The following is a 19,510-nucleotide window of genomic DNA, read 5'->3' on the forward strand; positions in this document are numbered from 1 at the left end:
ACCCAGAAAGAAATGGAAAATTTTCAGGAACCATTGTTTAAGCAAATGGTTGATAACGAACACAGTTGATCCTCATATCACTGTTTAAGCTCTCCTCCGTGTCAAGTTCTCAATTGTCCATCATATACACATTAATCTCTGGACAATAAGTTTTAGGGCACGCTTCCTTGGCCCCTGTTAGGTCTGGTAAATGAGCCGAATAAACTGAACATATGTTGTTCGGGCTCGATCAGTTTACAGCTAGGCCTTGCTCGGTCTCAGCTCTCTAGCTTGTGCAAGCCAAGCTGAGCTCATTCGAGCATGAGCCAAATGAGCAAAACCTGAGCTGGCTCATTAAGAAAAACAAAGTTCCTCTTTTCTACATGAGACCATAGTGAGAATTTAACCTGTGACCTCAGTGTTTCATACACACCCAGCTGATATGCCTTATGTTTGTTTGACAGATGAGCCGAGACGAACACCCATTGTTTGTAGTCGGCTCACTTAGACTATACGAGCTGCTTGTAGCTCAGCCTGCCGAGCTCATTTGATGAGTTTAGCACAAGCTGAGTCGTGAGTTGCTCAGTTCTTTTACTAGCCATAGCCCTAGTGAGAACCATTCTAGCTCATTTGTGAGAGTGGTTCTCACAAGCCCGTTCTTAAAGTCTAGCAAAAGTGCAAAAATTGTTGGTGCATAAATAACCCAAATGTGATGCATTTACTCATACGTTGTGAGATTGCATTTCATGTGGGTGACCCTGTGAATTGTAAACACATTCTCATTTTCACATCTGATTTTGGTTCACCTTAACATTTGATTCATTTGCACATTTAAAAGTGTAATCAAATGTGTCCTTAAGAGTCTAATCAATAGTTGAAATTTGAGAGTGGGAATTCTGATGACTCGGCTTATCCTAGCCATTTGATGCCCTGGTGAAAAGGAACATAAAGAGGTCGGACCTGGCACAATCATTCTACTCTTGGTTTGGCCTTAACCAGATTTTAGCATTGCATAGATGTTCATAACATCATAGGATTAAACTTGGATGCATCAGAATGATAACATGCAAGATCTGTTAGAGTTTACCATAACAAGCATACAAGCACATAGTTGTATATTCAGCAGTGCAGTCAAGTTTGATTCAGATTTCAGGGGAACTCCTAGCGGTAGGGTCAAGATTGCTTCAGGTAACTATGCTGGTTGGGAAGGAAAAGAGTCGATCAATAGGCACATGATTAAACTGGACACCAGTATTGTTCTAGTGATGAGTGAGATGGCAGTATATACAATCCAAGGCCATACTGTCCATGCACCCATAGACAATGTTATGGGTGCCATTTCGATAAACGATGCAGCACATTGTGGAAGTTTTACCATGCTCTATCCCAATGAATTCAGCGTTAGCTTACCATATCTCAGAATCAAATGGCAATCTTCAATTAGCTGCAAATTCCATGATGGAATGGCATCACAGTCCTTTAATTTTTGTTTTTTGTTTTTTGTTTTTTGTTTTTTGTGCCCCGTGCTCATACATCTTGAGGGGTGATTGATTTATTACAATGCTTCTGTACAAGAACACCACCACATACAGTATCCTCATTATTGGTGTATAAAGGAAGCAATTTGAAGAAATATGAAGCAAATGAGTGCAAAGATATCGGGGAAGGAAGCAAAGAAAGAACAGTTTTTGCAGCAGCTGGCAGGTCATGTCAGCATTACTTTCTTTAGTAAGAAAGATGAGAAAGCACTGCACTACTTAAGCAACAGTGAAGAACAATCTATGAAAGAAATATATATGAAGCCGAACTCGATAGCAAGTAATAATGCAACGGTTACTTGCGATGGAATCAACAGTCGCCTCCTATAAAGCAAGTGCTGAATCAAAACAGCACAGGCTGTTCACTGATACTGCTACACCCAGCTGCCAACTCTACAGGGTGGTGATGATCAAACCCACTGAAATGCCTTCACTTAGACCCCAATGTTGGAAGGAAATTTTTTTTGGCTGTACAGGCTTGTATAGTGAAAACTAGTTAACGGCTCCCGCATTCAATCTAAATCACCAGAGAAATCCTACTAGATGTACCTTCACTTATGGATACAGAAGCCAGTGATTTTGAAGCCCATGCTCTCGCATTCATTGCCCCTCCCTGTAAGTTGCTCCCTTTGCAGAGCTTTGGAACGCAGCACATATAGCCAAAGATGTGCGCTGCTTGTTTACAGTAAGCTTGAAGCCATTCCCAGAGAACGGCAACACTCATGTCTTGCACATATCTTCTCCAAAACCATTTTGTCCCAGCAAGCAGCCTTGGGAGAAGAAAATAAAGGAGCCTCAGGGCAAGAAATGAAGTAGCCAATGCTAGGTAAGTTTCCTGCTGAAGCAACTTTTCAGGAGACTTTGCCCATGAAAATGGATTGTTTTCCTTAGCAGCATCTTTAACTGCCTTATCCCTCACTTTCTCCAGTGATAGATCTTCAGATGATATCTTGATGCCTGAGAAGTGGCAATTTCCAACACAAGTCTTAGCAAGGGAATGAATCTCAGGCTGCACTGACTCCCATAATTTAAATTTTAAAGAAATGAAAAACCAGATTTTAAATAAGCCAAAAATGAGATGAACTTAACAACTTGATCCATTTCATAGGACTAAAGCTCTATGACTTGGCTCCAAATATCTTCAGTATTCACTTGTACACAATTACGTTAAGACATGACAACCATGGTTTCAAGTCGCTATTAGATATTTAACATTTGAATGATTGAGACCAGGTCAGTAATGAACATGACTGGATGTCAGATAGATAATGGTTTGAAAACCGAAACACGCATACAAATTGAGCCTGTTCATTCATGAGCCAGACAAATTTATGTCCAACAATGTACTAGTTATTTGCATGAATGTGACTCAGAGAGTAAAGAAAGGTCAGTTCCTTTGATCTTTTCATCAGTGTGACCGTGTCAGGGTTGGAAGCAGTTTGACCTAACAGGTTGACCTCTTTTGCTGTACCAGTGGTCCAATCATATGATTTTTAAAAATGATTAAACCGCATCTTGGCTCTGAAGTCTGTATATGCAGGTCAAGACATGCTAACAAAATCTACATGCATAGCATTAGCAACAACCTAGGTTTTAATAAGAAACACTAAGTTTTTGAAAGACATCTTTACTGATACCAAATACCACCAAACAAAACACTGCATGGACGCTACAGACATAAAACGTTAAAACACAATCTGTGAATATTGTTTTACAGGACCATACCTGTGACATCCATATAAAAAGGTATCAAAGAGCTCAACGCCTTTGACCCACGAAACTGCAGCCATGTTGTGGAATTTTGTAGGAAAAAAGTTGGGAATCCATGAACCCCATACCTTGTGAGCATACTGCAATTTCATTCATGTCATTAAAAAATGGCACAGAAGTATCAGTAACAAAAATACCAGTTAACCAGATAGATGAATTATTATACCTTGGCCCAACAGCAGATTCTTCAATCGCAATATGGTGGACGGTGGGAAACAAAGAAGAGAGAATCACAAGCATGGACATGCTCATTCTTGAGAAAGGGCACCAGGATGCATGAAAGAGTATAGCAACATAACTGTCACTATTTCTGTGAATCAGATTTAACACCCTGTGCAAGGAAACCTCATCCACCTTCATAGCACACAATAAAGATGGACCACGTCAGCTTCACAGGAGAATAAAATACACAGCAAGAATAACATCGATTCACAAACATTAATCAAAGTAAAGATTTAACATCATAGAAATTAAACAGATATCCACAAAAGTGCAATCTGGTCAGTGAACCAAGTTTATGCTGCAAAGTAATATGATTTCATTGGAATGAAAAAAGTACAAACTAATAGAACTGAAATGCAATATAAGAATGCCAGTACAAACTAACAGAACTGAAATGCCACATAAGAATGTCGCAACAACACAAATTTAGCAGTCAGCAAACTGAATATGATAAACAAACTTGACTAACATGTTAAGCTAAAAATGAACCAAACCCCAGCAACCCTTTATGTTCAGGAAGTTCAAGAATTGGTTAGAGTTTGATTTAGTTATATGCCAGAAATTGGAGAACTCGGGCCTAAAATTCCTGAAGGAATTAACTATGTAGTATAGAATTACCAATAACAAAATTGTCACCAAGGTCTTAAAAAAATCAATTTAATATTATGAATCAAACAAAGGAACCAATAAGGGGGGAAAAAGAAAAGATAAAAGCTTAAAGATGTTCTTCATGATTTTCCAGGATGGAGAACATGAAGGCCCTTGACAGTGTCAGATCTTTTGTATTTCCTGTTCTTGAAAACACACATAAAGCATTAAACTTAGATATTTTTTATTGCTAGCAAAAACTCAATGTCAGCCTATATTAACTTAGAAGGCCAAACTTCCAAATTGGCTAAGAGTTTTGTTACCAAGTAATCAATCAGATGGCTTTGTAGAACTTTGACACAATCCAGAATGAATAGCTCCACTTGGTTTAGATTTGAAACACCATCAAACATCCCTGATTCGAACAGATTAAATACCTGAGAAAATGCTAATTCCATCCCCCATTTGTTTTTGTTCTCTGGTTGTCCTTATGATGCATGAATTAGTTCTAATTAGTAAACCCTCAATTCTGAAAATCTGCCATCGCATACACTGGTTAATAAAACCTCTTCTATTTTATTTTATTTTTCCTTCCATAAGGCTATTTTTTTGTTGCTCATCACTTTGGAAGTTGTTCAACCCTTTCAAGATGATCATCTTCATTGAGATACTTTTGCTTTGCACATCAACTACGAATCATAAATGTCAGGCCACTCTTCATATCCATAAATATATCATAATGGTGAAAATCTAGCTCTATCTCTTTGAATAGTTGCATATTTACCCATTCTCAGATTCAAAAGAGCATGCGCTTTATCTTCTTCAATGACTTGTTTGTCAAAAGGAGGACATCAATATGTTGGAAGTTGTAACCCACATCAGGTTGTCATCATGCCGGGGATCAAACAGCTCTTCCATCATAACACTTTTGCAAACGACTCTTCATATGGCAGAAACACACCAAACAGGAGTCTTTAATTGGACAACATACACAGTACACCTCACAATCTATAGCTCGAAATCATCATTGATGTTTATGTGTAGCCATACGGTATCAATGACAAAATTCAAGCTTACACCTGCATTTAGCCTAAAAGAAGCTCCTAAATCAAATAAGAGACTTAGTAACTACTGATCAAGAAAAAGACGTTTTTGTAGAGTGGCCTTTGGGGTCCACTCCACTTTGATACAACCGACATTGGGTAGACTCAAATTGGGTCTGTTCAGAATACCCATTAGCTCGATACACCAGTGCCCTATAACTAAAAAATTGATTAGCAGAAAATGACTGTGTAACAGCATTCGAAATCATCTATCAACAGGATGACCCTCAGAATTATTAAAATCAGTACCACAACGTGTGCAAGAGAATGCTTACAGGAAAAGCACACACTACCAACTGTAACGCAATCATATATTTTACAACTATTACAGAAGAAATATTAAAAGATGAAAGAAAGAAAACACAATTCCAACGAAGGAAAACCGTGATTCCCTTCTGACAAACCAGAATTCCAGAAGAATCATCTCTTGCCGTCGAAAGCCAAATCGACCCATTTAGAATCCAACACTCTCACAAACTTTCACCCAGTGGATTAACAGAAGGGTGGCAATTGAAAAACAAAACCAAAATGCCACCGGACACCAGGATTACAACAATCTTTCACAATTTTCACTATCAAAAACGGCCACCAAACCGGCAAAGTAATCAGGAGGAGGAGAAGACCACTAGAGACATCGAAGGCATCACTATTGGTGACAAAGGCGATGCCTTCTTCGGTTCATATTGCATCCTAAACCTCAAATGTCTCAAATCTACCAAAAAAACACGTTTCCAGAAAGCATTCCACACACGATCACCAAAAAAAAAGAGAAAACCCATAAAACCTTAAAATTCATACCCAAAATCAAGAACACGGCAACGATTAAGATAAACCAAAAATGGGAGAAAAAAAAAACTGAAAAAAAGGAAGAAGAATAAACCGAGATACCTCCAAGACACCAAGATGGTCTCCATCGTACGCCCGTCGGGACTCCAAATCCGACGGTGAGCACGATTCGGAGAGCCCCAAAACCACCATATCGACGGCCCAGATCGCGGGGCACGCGGGGGGAGAGGAAACCCTAAGAGGCGTGACGAGGAAGACGGAGCCGAGCATCCACCCGAGGACAAGCCCCATCTCCCACGACGCCCTCCCCCTCAACATCGCCTCCCTGTAAACCACGAACCAGAGAGAGAGAGAGAAAGGAGCCCTAAAGTTTTAGGGCAACCCTACGCCTCGTTGTCCAGGGGAAGGAGAAGGAGGAGGGGCGATGGGTTTCAGAGGGGAGTTGGAACGCGCGTGTTTGGGAAAGAAGGGAGCCGGGAGAGCGAATTCCTCTCCGCAGATGGAAGCTCGTAGGATCACCCGTTCATGGAGGGAGAAATGGCCGGACGGGTGGCGAGGGTATTTTCGTCAAGGGTGGTTTCAGGGTGCTCCGTTTCTGCTTCGTTGGAGGCGGGTGGTTTCGGGGAAAAGGGGGAGTTGGGGTGACGTTGACTTCCTTTAATGACTTTATTGCCCCTGATTGGATGTTCCAATTACAAGGCCCCGCTGGTATCATGGTTCGGCCTAGTTCGCACTCGCTGTTGACTACGTCGGGTTCTCCCTGCCCGAGGGAGTAAGCCTCACTAGGTGTTTGGACTTGGAGCCCTCCAATCTTGATCCGGTTCGTGGTTTACCTGGCCAAACCCCGGCTTGCCTTTCAAAAAAAAAAAAACTTTCACAATCACATCCATTGTCAGATATTCTAATTGAGATTAAAGCCTTTCAAACATAGCTTAATTGAATCTCAAATATATTTTGGTTTATTTACCAATCCTTGCTTCAAACCACTGGTTCATTCTTAAGCAATGCAACTTTGCTGAGTCAATGATCACATTCATGATGATTATATGGCTTTGACATGCAAACCAGCCCATTCTGTTCACCAACCCGTCAACCTAAAGTATGGTCTATTATCATGTTTTGTTAAACTCCCACTCAAGTGAAGCCCCTTTTCTTTAAAAGGGTCACTTTAGAGTGAGAAAGTGCTTCCCCAAGAGGAGGGAAGGTATGAAACCATTTTGACAAAAGCTGTTTTTCTCATTTATTATATGTCTGGCCATTGATTTTTCATAAGCATGTTTGTTTCACCCTTTATAAGAAATAGTTCTTATTTCCTGTGAAAGAGAGACTCTTTCAAAGGAAAAGGCATGAAACAAATGCCCCTTCATTTGTTTAACTCTCACCCAAAGAAAACCTTGAAAAGGTGACGAAAAACCCAAAACAGATTTGCAGAAAAAATAAAAAGATTATCTAGCCCCAAGGGGGTGTTGGCATAGTGGGGTGGGGGCTTGGTTGTTAGACGGGTTGGAATAGGCTTTAGGAGAGGTTTTAGACTAATCTCCTTTGAACTGGAATTTACATGGGTCTCTCCTACTTGGGTCTCGGTAGTTTTAGGAACATGTAAAAGGTTTCTCTTCTTTTTGTTTGAGCACTGCTTCAAGATCCAACACATTTTGAATTGTTTGTTCTAGAGATGTGATTGTGATATGCCTTAATTTGTTATATGTGAAACCCAAGCTCATCAATATACCTACCAACATATTTCTTAATGGTCTTGTCAATTTGTGATTGTTGAAATTCTTTTATATACTCTTGCACTAATCTAGAGCAATGATAAAGACAAAGACATTGCAAATGAGTTAAACCTGTCTTAAATTGTGTCATTAGATTTTCGTGAGTATCACAAGGATTTGGATCCACTAATTCAACTCTACACTTATGTTGTATTATGTGGGCCTAGGCTCAGGTTGTAGGGTTTAGGTGAGCTTGGATTAGGTTTGATTAGGTCAATGTCAAGTTTGTGTAACAAGTTCAGGTATGGTATGACATGGTTCAAAAAAAAAATGGGTTCTCCTAAAATACAACACAATAAATATTGAAAAATTAGAATGTGGCTAAGAATACATCAGAGAAGCTTGGGTTAAAATTTTAGGTTAAAGAGATTAGGAGTTGCAGAGATAAAATTCTGAGAAGTTATGAGTTTATTCAAGAACTGGATTTTGTTCAGTTTTCAACAAACCTTGAGAGAGTGAGTAATTTCTCTTAAAATAAAATTAAAAAAAATCACAAAGATAGGTTTAGGATTGAAACAAGTTAGAGAAGTTCTGGTTAAAATTTAAGAGTCTAGGTTGATCTAGTTTGGAAATTAAAAATAGGCAAATTCAGGACACGGGTTTAGATCATGTTTGTTTCAGTACTGAGATTTATGCAAAATAAGTTTTGGTGTTAGATTTAATTCTCTTTAATAAAGAAAGAATTAAGATCTGATTTTCAATAAATAGGTGAAGGACAAATAGGGGTAAAAAGGGTTAATTTTTCAGGTCTAGACTAGGTATAGTTTAAGAGAAACATTATTTTTAAGTTCAGTTATTTTAAAAAAATTACAACAACTGACAAGTTGGGGTTTATGAGAGGTTTAGGAAGTGGGTTCTATGGACTTACATAATTTAAGTATAGTATCTTAAGGCTAGGAGAAGGTATGGTCCATCCAACCAAGCTCAAGAACCATATTTTGTGTAGGATTAGTATGCGTTCACCGAAGAGTTGATGCAGTTCGCACAAACACTACGTATAATTGATTCTATGTAATACTTAGGCAATTCTAGTCCTTTGAGAGTTTAGACTACCTTACATAACCAAGAGATGAGTCCAAAGTATGATGAACAAATTAAGGAGGGTAGAAACACGTAGGGTAAGGAAGGAGGGAAGAGGGCCTAGGGGCCAAGAGGTACAAGAGAGAGAAAGAGAAAATCGTCTCACTAAAGGGGGCAAATTCTTAAAAGAGAGAGAGAGAGAGAAAATTCTTGATTTAATATTTCTTTCTTCTAAATGTTCTTTAAAGCATCATTTTTATAGGCCTAAGAGAGACCTAAAAAGCTTATTTTAAATACAAGAAAATATAAATGCAAATGAGAAATCCTAAGTGACTAAACTTAAACTTATATAACACCTAACTCAAAATAAGTAACACATTTCTTAGAGCCAAGGTAATACTTAGAAACCTTCTTTACTCTCTTGTACACACCTATCTAGGAAGTCTCCCAAGGGAAGGTCAGCTCTTTTTCATGGGTCTCATATCTTTTATAATACCAAGAATGCCCTTGTAAGGTGGATTGGATATGGACAACTCGTTCTTGGCTTTGGTGGATTCGATCCACTTGGGTTCGCTCCATAAAATGAACTTTACTTGGGCGACTTTAAATCTTGAAGCAACTTGGGTGACCTTGGTTTTGGATTCGAGTCTCGATCTCAGGGAATTTAAACATGGTTCCAAAATAGGAACACATCAACTTAGATTGGACCTTGGTTGGACCCGATCTTGAGACATGTGGATTGCTTTGGGCATTGGACTGAGTTTGGCTAAATTATGGATCTTGGATCAGATTATGGCTTGGACAAGTAAGATAACATGTTTAAATAGGATGAGGTCGGTTTGAGTAGTGATTTGGGTTATAATGAGTATTTGGGTCACTTGGGGTTGGTTTGGTTGAATATTGGAGCGGGTATTGGTCCAAATAGGAGTTAGATGCGTCATAAGAGAGGTATTGAGATTGTAATGATTTGAATTCATAATATTGGGTTTGCGTCTAATCTAGAGAGATTTGATAGAAATTTAGAGTATTTTAGGTCAACAAATATAAATTTAAGGTCAATCCAAGGTCTAAAGCATGGTTAGATTGAACAAACGAGGCTTGAAAATGATTCTGGAACTCTGAGCCGATTCTAGAAACTATGTTACGAGAGAGAGAGAGAGAGAGAGAGAGAGAGAGAGAGAGAGAGAGAGAGAGAGAGAGGCTGAACCGATTTAGTTCCTCCAATACCACCCGACAATGGGAGTTCGAATGGTGAGGGCGAGGGTTAGGGTTTTGGAACAAACCCTTACCCACCAACTTGGGGCAACCTTTGGCAAGGCTACCAGTAGACATCCATAGATATCGATGGTCATGGGTGACCGACAACCAGCATTTGGCTAGCTCTCCACTTGTATTCTCCTTGTTGATGACGACCATAAGGTGAGATAAAGAGAGAACAAGTGAGAGTGAGGTGACAGTGATAAAGGAGAGAAATATGAGGTTAGAGTGGAGTTGAGCAACGACCAAAAGTCTCATTGGCCATCCGAAGCTGGTGTATATGAGGAAGGCTCAGAATAGGTGACAATAAAGGTGAGAAAGAAGAAGAGAGTAAATGTGAATCGGATGGCTATCATATGTCTTACTGGTGGCCAGTTTGTGGTGAGCTGGGGACATGATAAGGGGTCAACGACGATAGTGGAGAAGAGTATGACAAAGGAAAAGATGGGAGAGGGGATTTGGTGTAATTGGTTGGCCAACGGGTGACTTGCTGGTCTTTACCTTGTGTCGAATTTGGGTCAATAACATGTCCCCCATAACTCGAATGTTGTTGGATTGCAGGGGTAGAAGCTTGACTATGAGATCAACTGACTGTTTTCGAGTAAGCAAAGGTAGGAGCGCTTCCTGAAAGTGTTTCAATGGTGAGGACCAACCAGTAGGTGTCATCAAATAATGGCCATGATTGTTGTTTCATCATAAAGTAAGGTTGGTCACATTGATGAGTGGTTGTTGTATATGAATATTATGAAGGATCAACTGATCACGGAACATCATTGATTGACAACCAAGCTTGTCACAAATTTGAGAAAACCTTAGGGTAGCAGAAACTCATGACTCGATCAAAATGTTCTCGAACTCAATGCTTGAATGATCTTAATTTCATCAGGATCATCTCTTGTTTGAATCGAGGTAATGATCTTGCTCTGATACCAACTGATGTAAACCCAAAAATAAAATTACATAAAAAATTTAATTAACTACAATATCTAAAAAAAGCAAAAAACAAATAAAAATATACATAAAAATAGAAAGAAATTACAAATAAACTAAAATTTAAAAATAACTAAAAATAATTGATTTCAATATCCAATGAACTACTTTAAGTACAAAATGTATCACCTATAAATAAATGAAAATTTCTTAATTTTGAATTAAACAACTACATAATCTGATAACCATATAAAAAAATAAGACTTGTTTCAATAATATGGATCAGACATAATTATTTAATATCTAAACATAAAGATAAAAAAATCAAAAAATAAAATGGATATGAATGAGCCCTGCTAAACCCAATTTGCTTTGCTTTGCTCTTGCATCAAAGACCATTTTTAAGGAAAAGTACTTCTCTATGAAGAGAGGTATGAACCCATTTTGATAGGAAAGTTGTTTTTCTTAGGGAAAGTGTTTATCTATGAAGGGAGGTATGAACATATTTCTCATGGACACGTTTGTTTTGATTTTTATAAATATTCAATTTCCTATGAAATATAGTTTCTTTCATTGAAAAGGCATAAAACAAATGCCACCTAAGTCTAACCATAAGAACAGGATCACATAAATCTGGACCCAACCTAGCCCCAACCCAATGGCTCATATATTCATGCGCTTGCTAACTAGAGGTTGACTTTCAAAGATATTATATGGTTATATTTTCAAGCTTCAACAAATAGTCATAATTAACTTAAGAATAGTATCAATCAAATTCAAATGTATTGACAAACATATGCTTATAGAGTAATACTATGTTGCTCCGAGAGTACTTACTCCCACATACTAGAAATCATGGTTGTAGGTTGTAGCTTCTCAATTAAACCTTATGAATGTACTCAACATAGTTTATTTGATAGGAATCATACTTTGGATAATGTATTTTGGACATAAAATTAAGATTTTTTAAGTCATGAAATTTTTATACATTGTGATTAATTGATTTTTAAAGGTCTTAAAAACATACATGACGCTACAATCACATGATTCAAAAGTTGTTTTCTACTAAATAATGCTTATAGATTATATCCATAGGGTCTTATCAACAATAAAAGTTTAAGAAACTTGAAAATCTAAAGCTTCTATTAGGTGGGAGTAGGCACTCTCGGAACACCTACTTGAATATTTTCATAGGTGTGAGTATCTATACTTTTCATTTACAAGATACCATCAAGTAGAAGAATGACTTGAATATTTTCATAAAGTTTTTAATACAAAATTTAGATAACAAAAAAAGATATTGAAATCTATTTGATTTTTTTTCAATCTTGAAGATATTTGTCGTTTTCAAGTGATGAAGGTAAATCAAAAGATTTTAAAATGATTATTTAAATGAACCACATAGGAGAAGTGTGCCTTTCTTTTTGCGACATACTTGTAACTAATTTCAATACCTTGAACATAATTAGGGCTGCAAACAAATTAGATATCCGATTCGAATCTGGCATGTTTATTTTATATGAATTCTTTAAGTAAAACCCATATGTGGATTTAGATCACTTTTGGATTTAGATCAACATTTTAAGTCAGATCTAGAGTTGATCCAAATCAAAATCCCACTAGAATGCATTTTTTTTACATGTAAATAGTTTGTTTTGTTTTTCCTAGATCCAATATTACCACATGTATTTTGGATTTGAATTCAATCTAAGATATGATTTGGATTTAGATATGAATTAAGATGTATTGTTTGCATTTCAGATTTAGATCCAGTTATGGCAGGATCTACTATGAATCTAACTTGTTTGCATCCCCAGGCACAATCAATTCACAAATATTTGAAAATGTCATGATTTTAGCATGACATTTTGAAGGTATGTATTTTATTGAAAATTTGTGACATTTGCAAAATACACATTTTAACTAAGGATGACAATGGATTGGGGTGGGGGTAGGGGACAAGGTCGCCACTCCCGCCCCATCTTAAATTTTTACCCCGTCCCATCTTAAAAATTTGCCCACCATCCCTGCCTCCATCCCTGCACGAGTTTTGATTTTAACTTCCATGCCTGGTCCATTCTTTGTTTCATGTCTTTCATCCCCGGTCCAAATGGGGCAGTACCCCGTTTTCTAAGTTTGTCGTTCGTTGTTGCTAGAGGAAGGAGATGAGAGAAATGAGAGCTCACACGACTCATTAGAAGAAAGAGAGGAAGAAGAGACTCAAGAAAGAGTTTTATGTTAGGGTTAGGAAGTATAAGGGTATAATAACAATTTCTGTAACGAGGATCGGAGATGGGGTGGGGCAATGCAGGAGTAAGAGTAAGTCCATCCCCTTACAGGTTTTGATTTTAACCTCCATCCTTGGTTCATTCTCCTTTCATGTCCTCCAACCCCGGTCCAAACGGTGTGGGGCCATGTTTTCTCCGGGTCTATTGCCATCCCTAATTTTAACCTGATATTAGCATGATGAAAACACATTATTTCTAGTATTTTTGTAATGTTTCTATTTTCATCATATATACGAATAATTATTCCAATAATGTATTTGTATTTCCACGAGATTCTCAAAACAAAATCTTGTTTTTTCAAAATATTGCAAAAATCCTCACTTATGATTTTCCGAAATGAGATTTGTGAATACGCTTCAAACACAAGGTCTTTTGTGTTTGGATGAGTCTGACACAGACCCAACAATCAGGTCATTCACGGTTTAGTCAACACACCAAGCTTTCAAGAGTCGGTCAAAGTGAACGGGGCTTTATCAATATTATCAGTAGGGGTGGCAAAATCTGACCCACCCCACCAACCCGCTTCTTAGCCAGGTTAGGGTTTGGCTTAAACGGGTTTGTGTTGTAAACGGGTCGACCCGCCTAACCTGTTTATTAAACGGGTTGTGTTCGTGTTAGGGGTATGCCAACCCGCCAACCTGTTTGACCCGTTTAATAAATGGGTTAGGCGGGCGGGTCAACCCGTTTACATGAACCCGTCAACCCGCAACCCGTTTATATATATATATATATATATATAAACTTATCTAACCCTAACTCCTAACTTTACACTTTAGTCACCCACCTAACTCCTTTCTACCTAGCCGCAGTCGAGAGCCCGAGACCTCTCCTCTCCACCTCATTGCCATCACTGCACAGGCGCACACCACCACCCTCTTCTCTCCTCCCTCTTGTTCCTCCTCTTGGTTTGGCACCCAAGCAAAGCAAGCCCAACGTTTCGTCTCTCCCGCTGAAGGCACCTCATTTTTTTATCTTGAAGAAGGGGTTGGAATAAGTATAGGTGCTTATTCTCGTTTTCCTCACTGTGATGAGGTTTTCTTCTTTGTTTTCCTCACTATGATGAGCTCTTTTGGTGATTAGAGAAGGACCCATATTTTGGTACGAAGGAAAATAAGAGTTTTTGGACTAGTGAGAACTAATAAGGGGAAAAGAAAGATAAGCTCGGGATTTTATGCTTCAAGTTATCGGGTTGACCCGTTTAATAAACGGGTTGCCGTGTCGTGTCAGAATAAATGGGTCGTGTTTGTGTTTGCCACATTCGACCCGTTTAATAAACGGGTCATGTTTGTGTTGAGGTATTCTGACCCGCCAACCCGTTACCAGACCCGATTGCCGATTTTGTTGATAAATATACAATTTATTTTTAATATTATTTTAATGGTTTTAACATTTGTCACGTTATGATTAATAAGTAATGTTTTTTATTATTTTTTTGTTAATACAGAACGATTCACTTGAGTATCGGTATCGGCCAATACAGCTGAATCGGTGACCAAACCGATACCAATACTGACAGCATTGTGCGAGACCAACGCACAAACCCATTGTTTTGGGCATTGCATGACTTGTAGAACCATCCCTGGCCCGGACCAGCCTATCTAAAGGTCAGGTCCCGTCTGATCAAAACATCCAAGTAGCAATGTCAACGGATCTGATATTATCCAGCATTCAATTCAAATCCAAATCCAATTACTGGGATCCAATTGTAAAGGTAGTATTTGATTAATAATCAGATCCATACTCAGCATTGGATTTTGCATTGGAATCTGAGTCCGATTCTGACTAACATCTGAATCCGACTATAATATATATACATGTCGGCTTTGAAGTTAACCGGTTCCAGATTTGGTTTTATCTGATCCAATCTGACTCTGAATTCGAGTCCTAATACACTTAAGTCGGATCCGATTAGACGAGACTCGGTATTGCCTAGATCCAACCCGAGTCTAACACGATTTAAATCCCTACCACCAAAGTAGAACAAATCGAAATATGTGCAGAGTGATCTGGTGGTTTGGATCCAAATCTAGGGAAACATCCTTGAGCAAAATAAGTTAAATAACACGTAAAATACAATCGTATAAGGCCTAAAATTCTAATCAAATCCATATCAGATAAACGCTCTCCTTATCCAAATCCAAATAGATCGTATTAGATCTTATCTGATCTAAAAAGATCCACATTCAGATCAAATCCGACCCGATTCAGAGAAAAGGAAAAAAAGAAAAATTTATAAAAAACTCGCTTAATGTTTAACATAATTATAAAATCATGCCTACCTTTTCAAAAATTACAGAAACACGTCTGATTTATGTTAGACGGGATCCGACCCGTTTGTACCCTCGGACCCGTGAAAGTGTTGGGCCCGAATCCGATATGGTTTTTAAAGCTAGCGATGCGAGCGAGAGAGGGAGAGAGAGAATCGGACAACTTTGCTTCGACTCGGATCGGTGGGAGTGGCGGATTAGGGTTTCTAAACTCCGCTCGATCGTCCGATGAGCCAGCATGGATGACGACCGCGATCCCGCACCAGAAGCGTCCTCCACCGTACATCCGGAGGCCTTCTTTCCGCCGGAAATCGTCCCTCCGGAGGCCTCGACGTCACCGGCCAACCCTACCTTGGATCCCAACGAGGCGCCGCGACCGCCGGGAAATCTCACTTCCAATCGCCGGGATACGCCGGGTAACGTCTTTTCGGCGTCACTGACGTCTCCGGAGGTCCGAGCCCCACCGGAAAATCCTCCTTTCGATCCCCGGACTGCGACAGAAGATGTTCATCCGGTGCTTTTGACGTCGCCGGAGTGTCCTCCTCCTTTGGATCCCAAAGAATCGACCCATAACGTGCTTTCCGACCCCAAGACTACGACGGAAAACGTTCCGCCGGCGTCACAGGCATCGCTGGAGCTTCCTCCTCCACATGATCCCGACGAGTTGACGGAAAATGTACTCGCTGACCCGCAGGATATGCCGGAAAACGTCCCCCCGGCATCAGAGACATCTCCGGCCCACCTTCCAGTAGATCCAAACGAGCCAGCAGTGGAGCAACCGGTGAAGCGAAGACGGGGACGAAGAAGGAAGCTCCCGCCGGAGCAGACTCCTCCCGGGGCGGCGGAAGGCCTGCGAGTTCTCCGGCGGAAGCCGAGGTCCTGTGTCTACAACGAGAAGCTGATGGACAACATCATCCAGATGCAGATCGACGACCTCGAGGCCTCGTCGCGGAGAAAGCGCCGTAAGTTCGCCGATTTCACGAAGGAACTCGAGATCGAGGCGATGATCGCCCACTCCGTCGGCTTCCCCTCCGACTCCCTGACGGAAGAGGAGATCGAAGCCAGCGTCGTCGCGTCGATCGGCGGCATCGACCAGGCGAACTACATCGTCGTCCGCAACCACATCCTCGCGAGATGGAGGTCGAACGTGAACGTCTGGTTGACGGAGGAGCGCGCTTTCGAGTCGATCCGGCGGGCGCACCGGCAGCTCGTCACCGTGGCCTACGCCTTCCTCCTCACCCACGGATACATCAACTTCGGCGTTCAACTGGCCGTTCGGGAGGCCAGCGTCCGGGCGAACGTTCTGATCGTCGGGGCGGGACTCGCCGGACTAGCGGCGGCGAGGCAGCTGAGGTTTCTAGGGTTCAAGGTTGCAATCATCGAAGGGAGGAATCGGCCGGGCGGGCGCGTCTTCACGAAGAAGATGGAAGGGGACGGGGTGGTCGCCGCCACGGATCTTGGAGGGAGCGTGCTCACGGGGATCAACGGGAACCCGTTCGCGGTCATGGCTCGGCAGCTAGGGCTTCCCCTTCACAAGGTACGCGACCAGTGCCCTCTGTACCGGCCGGACGGGAAGGTGGTGAACGCGGAGGTGGACGCGAAGGTGGAAGATTTGTTCAATCGGCTGCTGGACAAGGTTTGTAAGCTCAGGCAGGCGATGGGCGAGATTGCGTCGATTGACGTCTCTCTTGGCGTCGCTCTTGAAACTTTCCGGCGAGTCTGTCGGGTCGCAGAGGATGCAGAGGAGATGATGCTATTGAATTGGCATTTGGCGAATTTGGAGTACGCAAATGCCGGTCTCCTGTCGAATCTTTCTCTTGCGTTCTGGGACCAGGACGACCCGTATGAGATGGGTGGGGACCATTGCTTCATACCAGGCGGAAACGAGAGGCTCGTGAGGGTCCTGGTTGAGAATTTGCCGGTTTTCTACGGGAGAACGGTGGAGGAGATAAGGTATGGATCGGATGGTGTTTTGGTGGCTGTAGGAGGGCAGGTTTTCCGTGGCGACATGGTTCTGTGCACGGTTCCGCTCGGGGTGCTGAAGAGTGGTTCCATAAGGTTCGAGCCCGAGCTTCCTCCGCCGAAGAAGGACGCCATTGCGAGGTTGGGGTTTGGATTGTTGAACAAGGTGGCAATGCTGTTTCCTCGTGTGTTCTGGGGTGGAGGTATCGACACTTTTGGTCACTTGACTGAGGACGCCAGAGAGCGAGGCGAATTCTTTCTGTTCTACAGCTATGCATCGGTGTCGGGGGGGCCTCTGCTGGTTGCATTGGTAGCAGGAGAATCCGCCATTAAATTCGAGAATGTACCTCCGGCGGATGCTGTGGAGAGAGTTCTTATGGTTCTGAGAGGGATATTTGGTCCCAAAGGAATTCAGGTTCCTAATCCAATTCAGGCAGTTTGTACACGTTGGGGCAAGGATAGATTCACTTATGGCTCCTATTCGCATGTTGCAGTAGGCTCTTCTGGGGATGACTATGATATCCTAGCGGAGAGTGTTGGATATGGAAGGGTGTTTTTCGCTGGGGAGGCGACTAATAGAAGGTATCCTGCTACAATGCATGGTGCATTCCTTAGTGGTTTGAGGGAGGCTGCCAACATTTCCAGAGCGGCTTCCAGGAGGGGAATTTCGGTTCAGACAGAACAGGTTAAGGAGGAAGGGGTTGAGGAATCGGTGCTGGCTGATCTTTTTCTTAGTCCCGATATGACATTTGGGAATTTCTCGGTGTTGTTTGATCCAGCATGTGGTGATCCTGATGCTGTTTCATTGCTGAGAGTGTCTGTTGGAGGGAAAAATTGCAGCGGCAAATCTGATTTTGGCAATGGTGATGTTAAGTTGGTGCTTGTACCCCTTTTGTTGTATTGCTTGATATCTAAGAAGCAGGCCTTGGAGTTGAGTAATGTTGAAGGGGATGATAACCGACTCAGGGCGCTGCAAGAGAGGCTTGGTGCAAGGTTAGTAGGGAAGAAAGGATTGGGCAGTTCAGGTGAAAACCTTATTGCTGCGGTGAAGCTAGCTCGATCCAAGATGGACCCAGCCGATGCCCCTTCTTAGAATAATCCCTTGCAGATCAATTGTTTAAGAGCAGTGCAATTGCCAATTACCATGTCCCCATAGAGTGTTGATTGCCTTAAGGTAGCCCGTGAGTTGGTACTATATCATGGAGAAAAATCACCAAGAGTCCAGTTTCTCATTACTGTGAAGTACAGAAGCTGTAGTGTGGTATAGATATATGCTGACACAGATTCTCCTTATAATTGAAAGTCCACTGGAGTATAGGAATTCTGATGCTAATTTATAAGGCACAACAAATTCAATTCTATGGAGGGAAGCAATAACCGTCTAACTGCTGATTTTGATAGAGGTATGTAGAGCTAGACTCTCTGACTTGAGTTTCTTTTTTGTATATTAGTGGGAAAAACAGTAATCATCTACTGAACGGTTTCATGTGGCTGAGAAGTATTTGCTTGTAAACATGATGATATGGTTGCCTGCCTACTTCTTTTGAAGTGAGAACCTGATTGCTAATGCAGCTTTTCTGTTACATTTATTTCTTATATGACACTGAGCGAAATTGTAGACTACTAGCAGCTAGAATTTGAAATGTTTCAAATTTCATTGCTTGTTTGAATCCTCAAATCGTTAAAATATTAAAAAAGAAATAAGAAATTGTGTACTCTTCATTTCATGATCTCTCTCTCTCTCTCACACACACACACACATACGTGCACAGGTGTCCACACGGCATGCAAACACATGCACGCGCTGTGCAATCATATGCTCATATTTTGTGCAACTATAGTAAGAAATCAGAGCAAGCAGTTTTATGGTTTAAATATAGTTCTCAGACGGTTATCCCATACCTTCCACACCTGAATGCTTGGTTTATGATTATCATATTGCATCGTAGCTGTAGGGGAACTCCTACCTGTAAAGCAACTTGGTACGCATGATCAACCTAAGTGAAGTGTTTGATGTCAATTTGTCCT

At 40.9% G+C, this 19,510-nt stretch overlaps 1 protein-coding gene and 1 pseudogene across 2 annotated transcripts; one reads left to right on the plus strand and one right to left on the minus strand.

Annotated features, from left to right (window-relative positions):
* Positions 1–1,664: 1,664 nt before the first annotated feature.
* Positions 1,665–6,583, minus strand: LOC149812282 (5'-adenylylsulfate reductase-like 3). The gene is made up of 4 exons (XM_089993388.1): positions 6,089–6,583; positions 3,454–3,641; positions 3,243–3,367; positions 1,665–2,474 (listed from the first exon to the last, which is right to left on the minus strand). The coding sequence occupies exons 1-4, from the start codon at positions 6,302–6,304 to the stop codon at positions 2,035–2,037; spliced, it is 969 nt and encodes a 322-aa protein (XP_089849514.1). The 5' UTR covers positions 6,305–6,583; the 3' UTR covers positions 1,665–2,034.
* Positions 6,584–15,457: 8,874 nt separating this feature from the next.
* LOC149812283 (protein FLOWERING LOCUS D pseudogene) lies at positions 15,458–19,085 on the plus strand (annotated as a pseudogene). Its single transcript, XR_016428552.1, has one exon. The product of XR_016428552.1 is annotated as a protein FLOWERING LOCUS D pseudogene (transcript).
* The last annotated feature ends 425 nt before the right edge of the window (positions 19,086–19,510 follow it).

Source organism: Nuphar pumila, chromosome 17 (assembly GCF_984573655.1).
Source record: "Nuphar pumila chromosome 17, dmNupPumi1.hap1.1, whole genome shotgun sequence".
NCBI classification, from domain to species: Eukaryota; Viridiplantae; Streptophyta; class Magnoliopsida; order Nymphaeales; family Nymphaeaceae; genus Nuphar; species Nuphar pumila.

Bases quoted from the DNA above. Each gene is read 5' to 3' on its own strand.
- LOC149812282 (XM_089993388.1), bottom strand. From the start codon at position 6,304: ATGTTGAGGGGGAGGGCGTCGTGGGAGATGGGGCTTGTCCTCGGGTGG. The intron at 3,642-6,088 runs GTATCTCGGTTT...TGTGCTATGAAG, and splicing joins ACCATCTTGGTGTCTTGGAG to GTGGATGAGGTTTCCTTGCA. The intron at 2,475-3,242 runs GTATGGTCCTGT...GCCACTTCTCAG, and splicing joins TTTTTATATGGATGTCACAG to GCATCAAGATATCATCTGAA.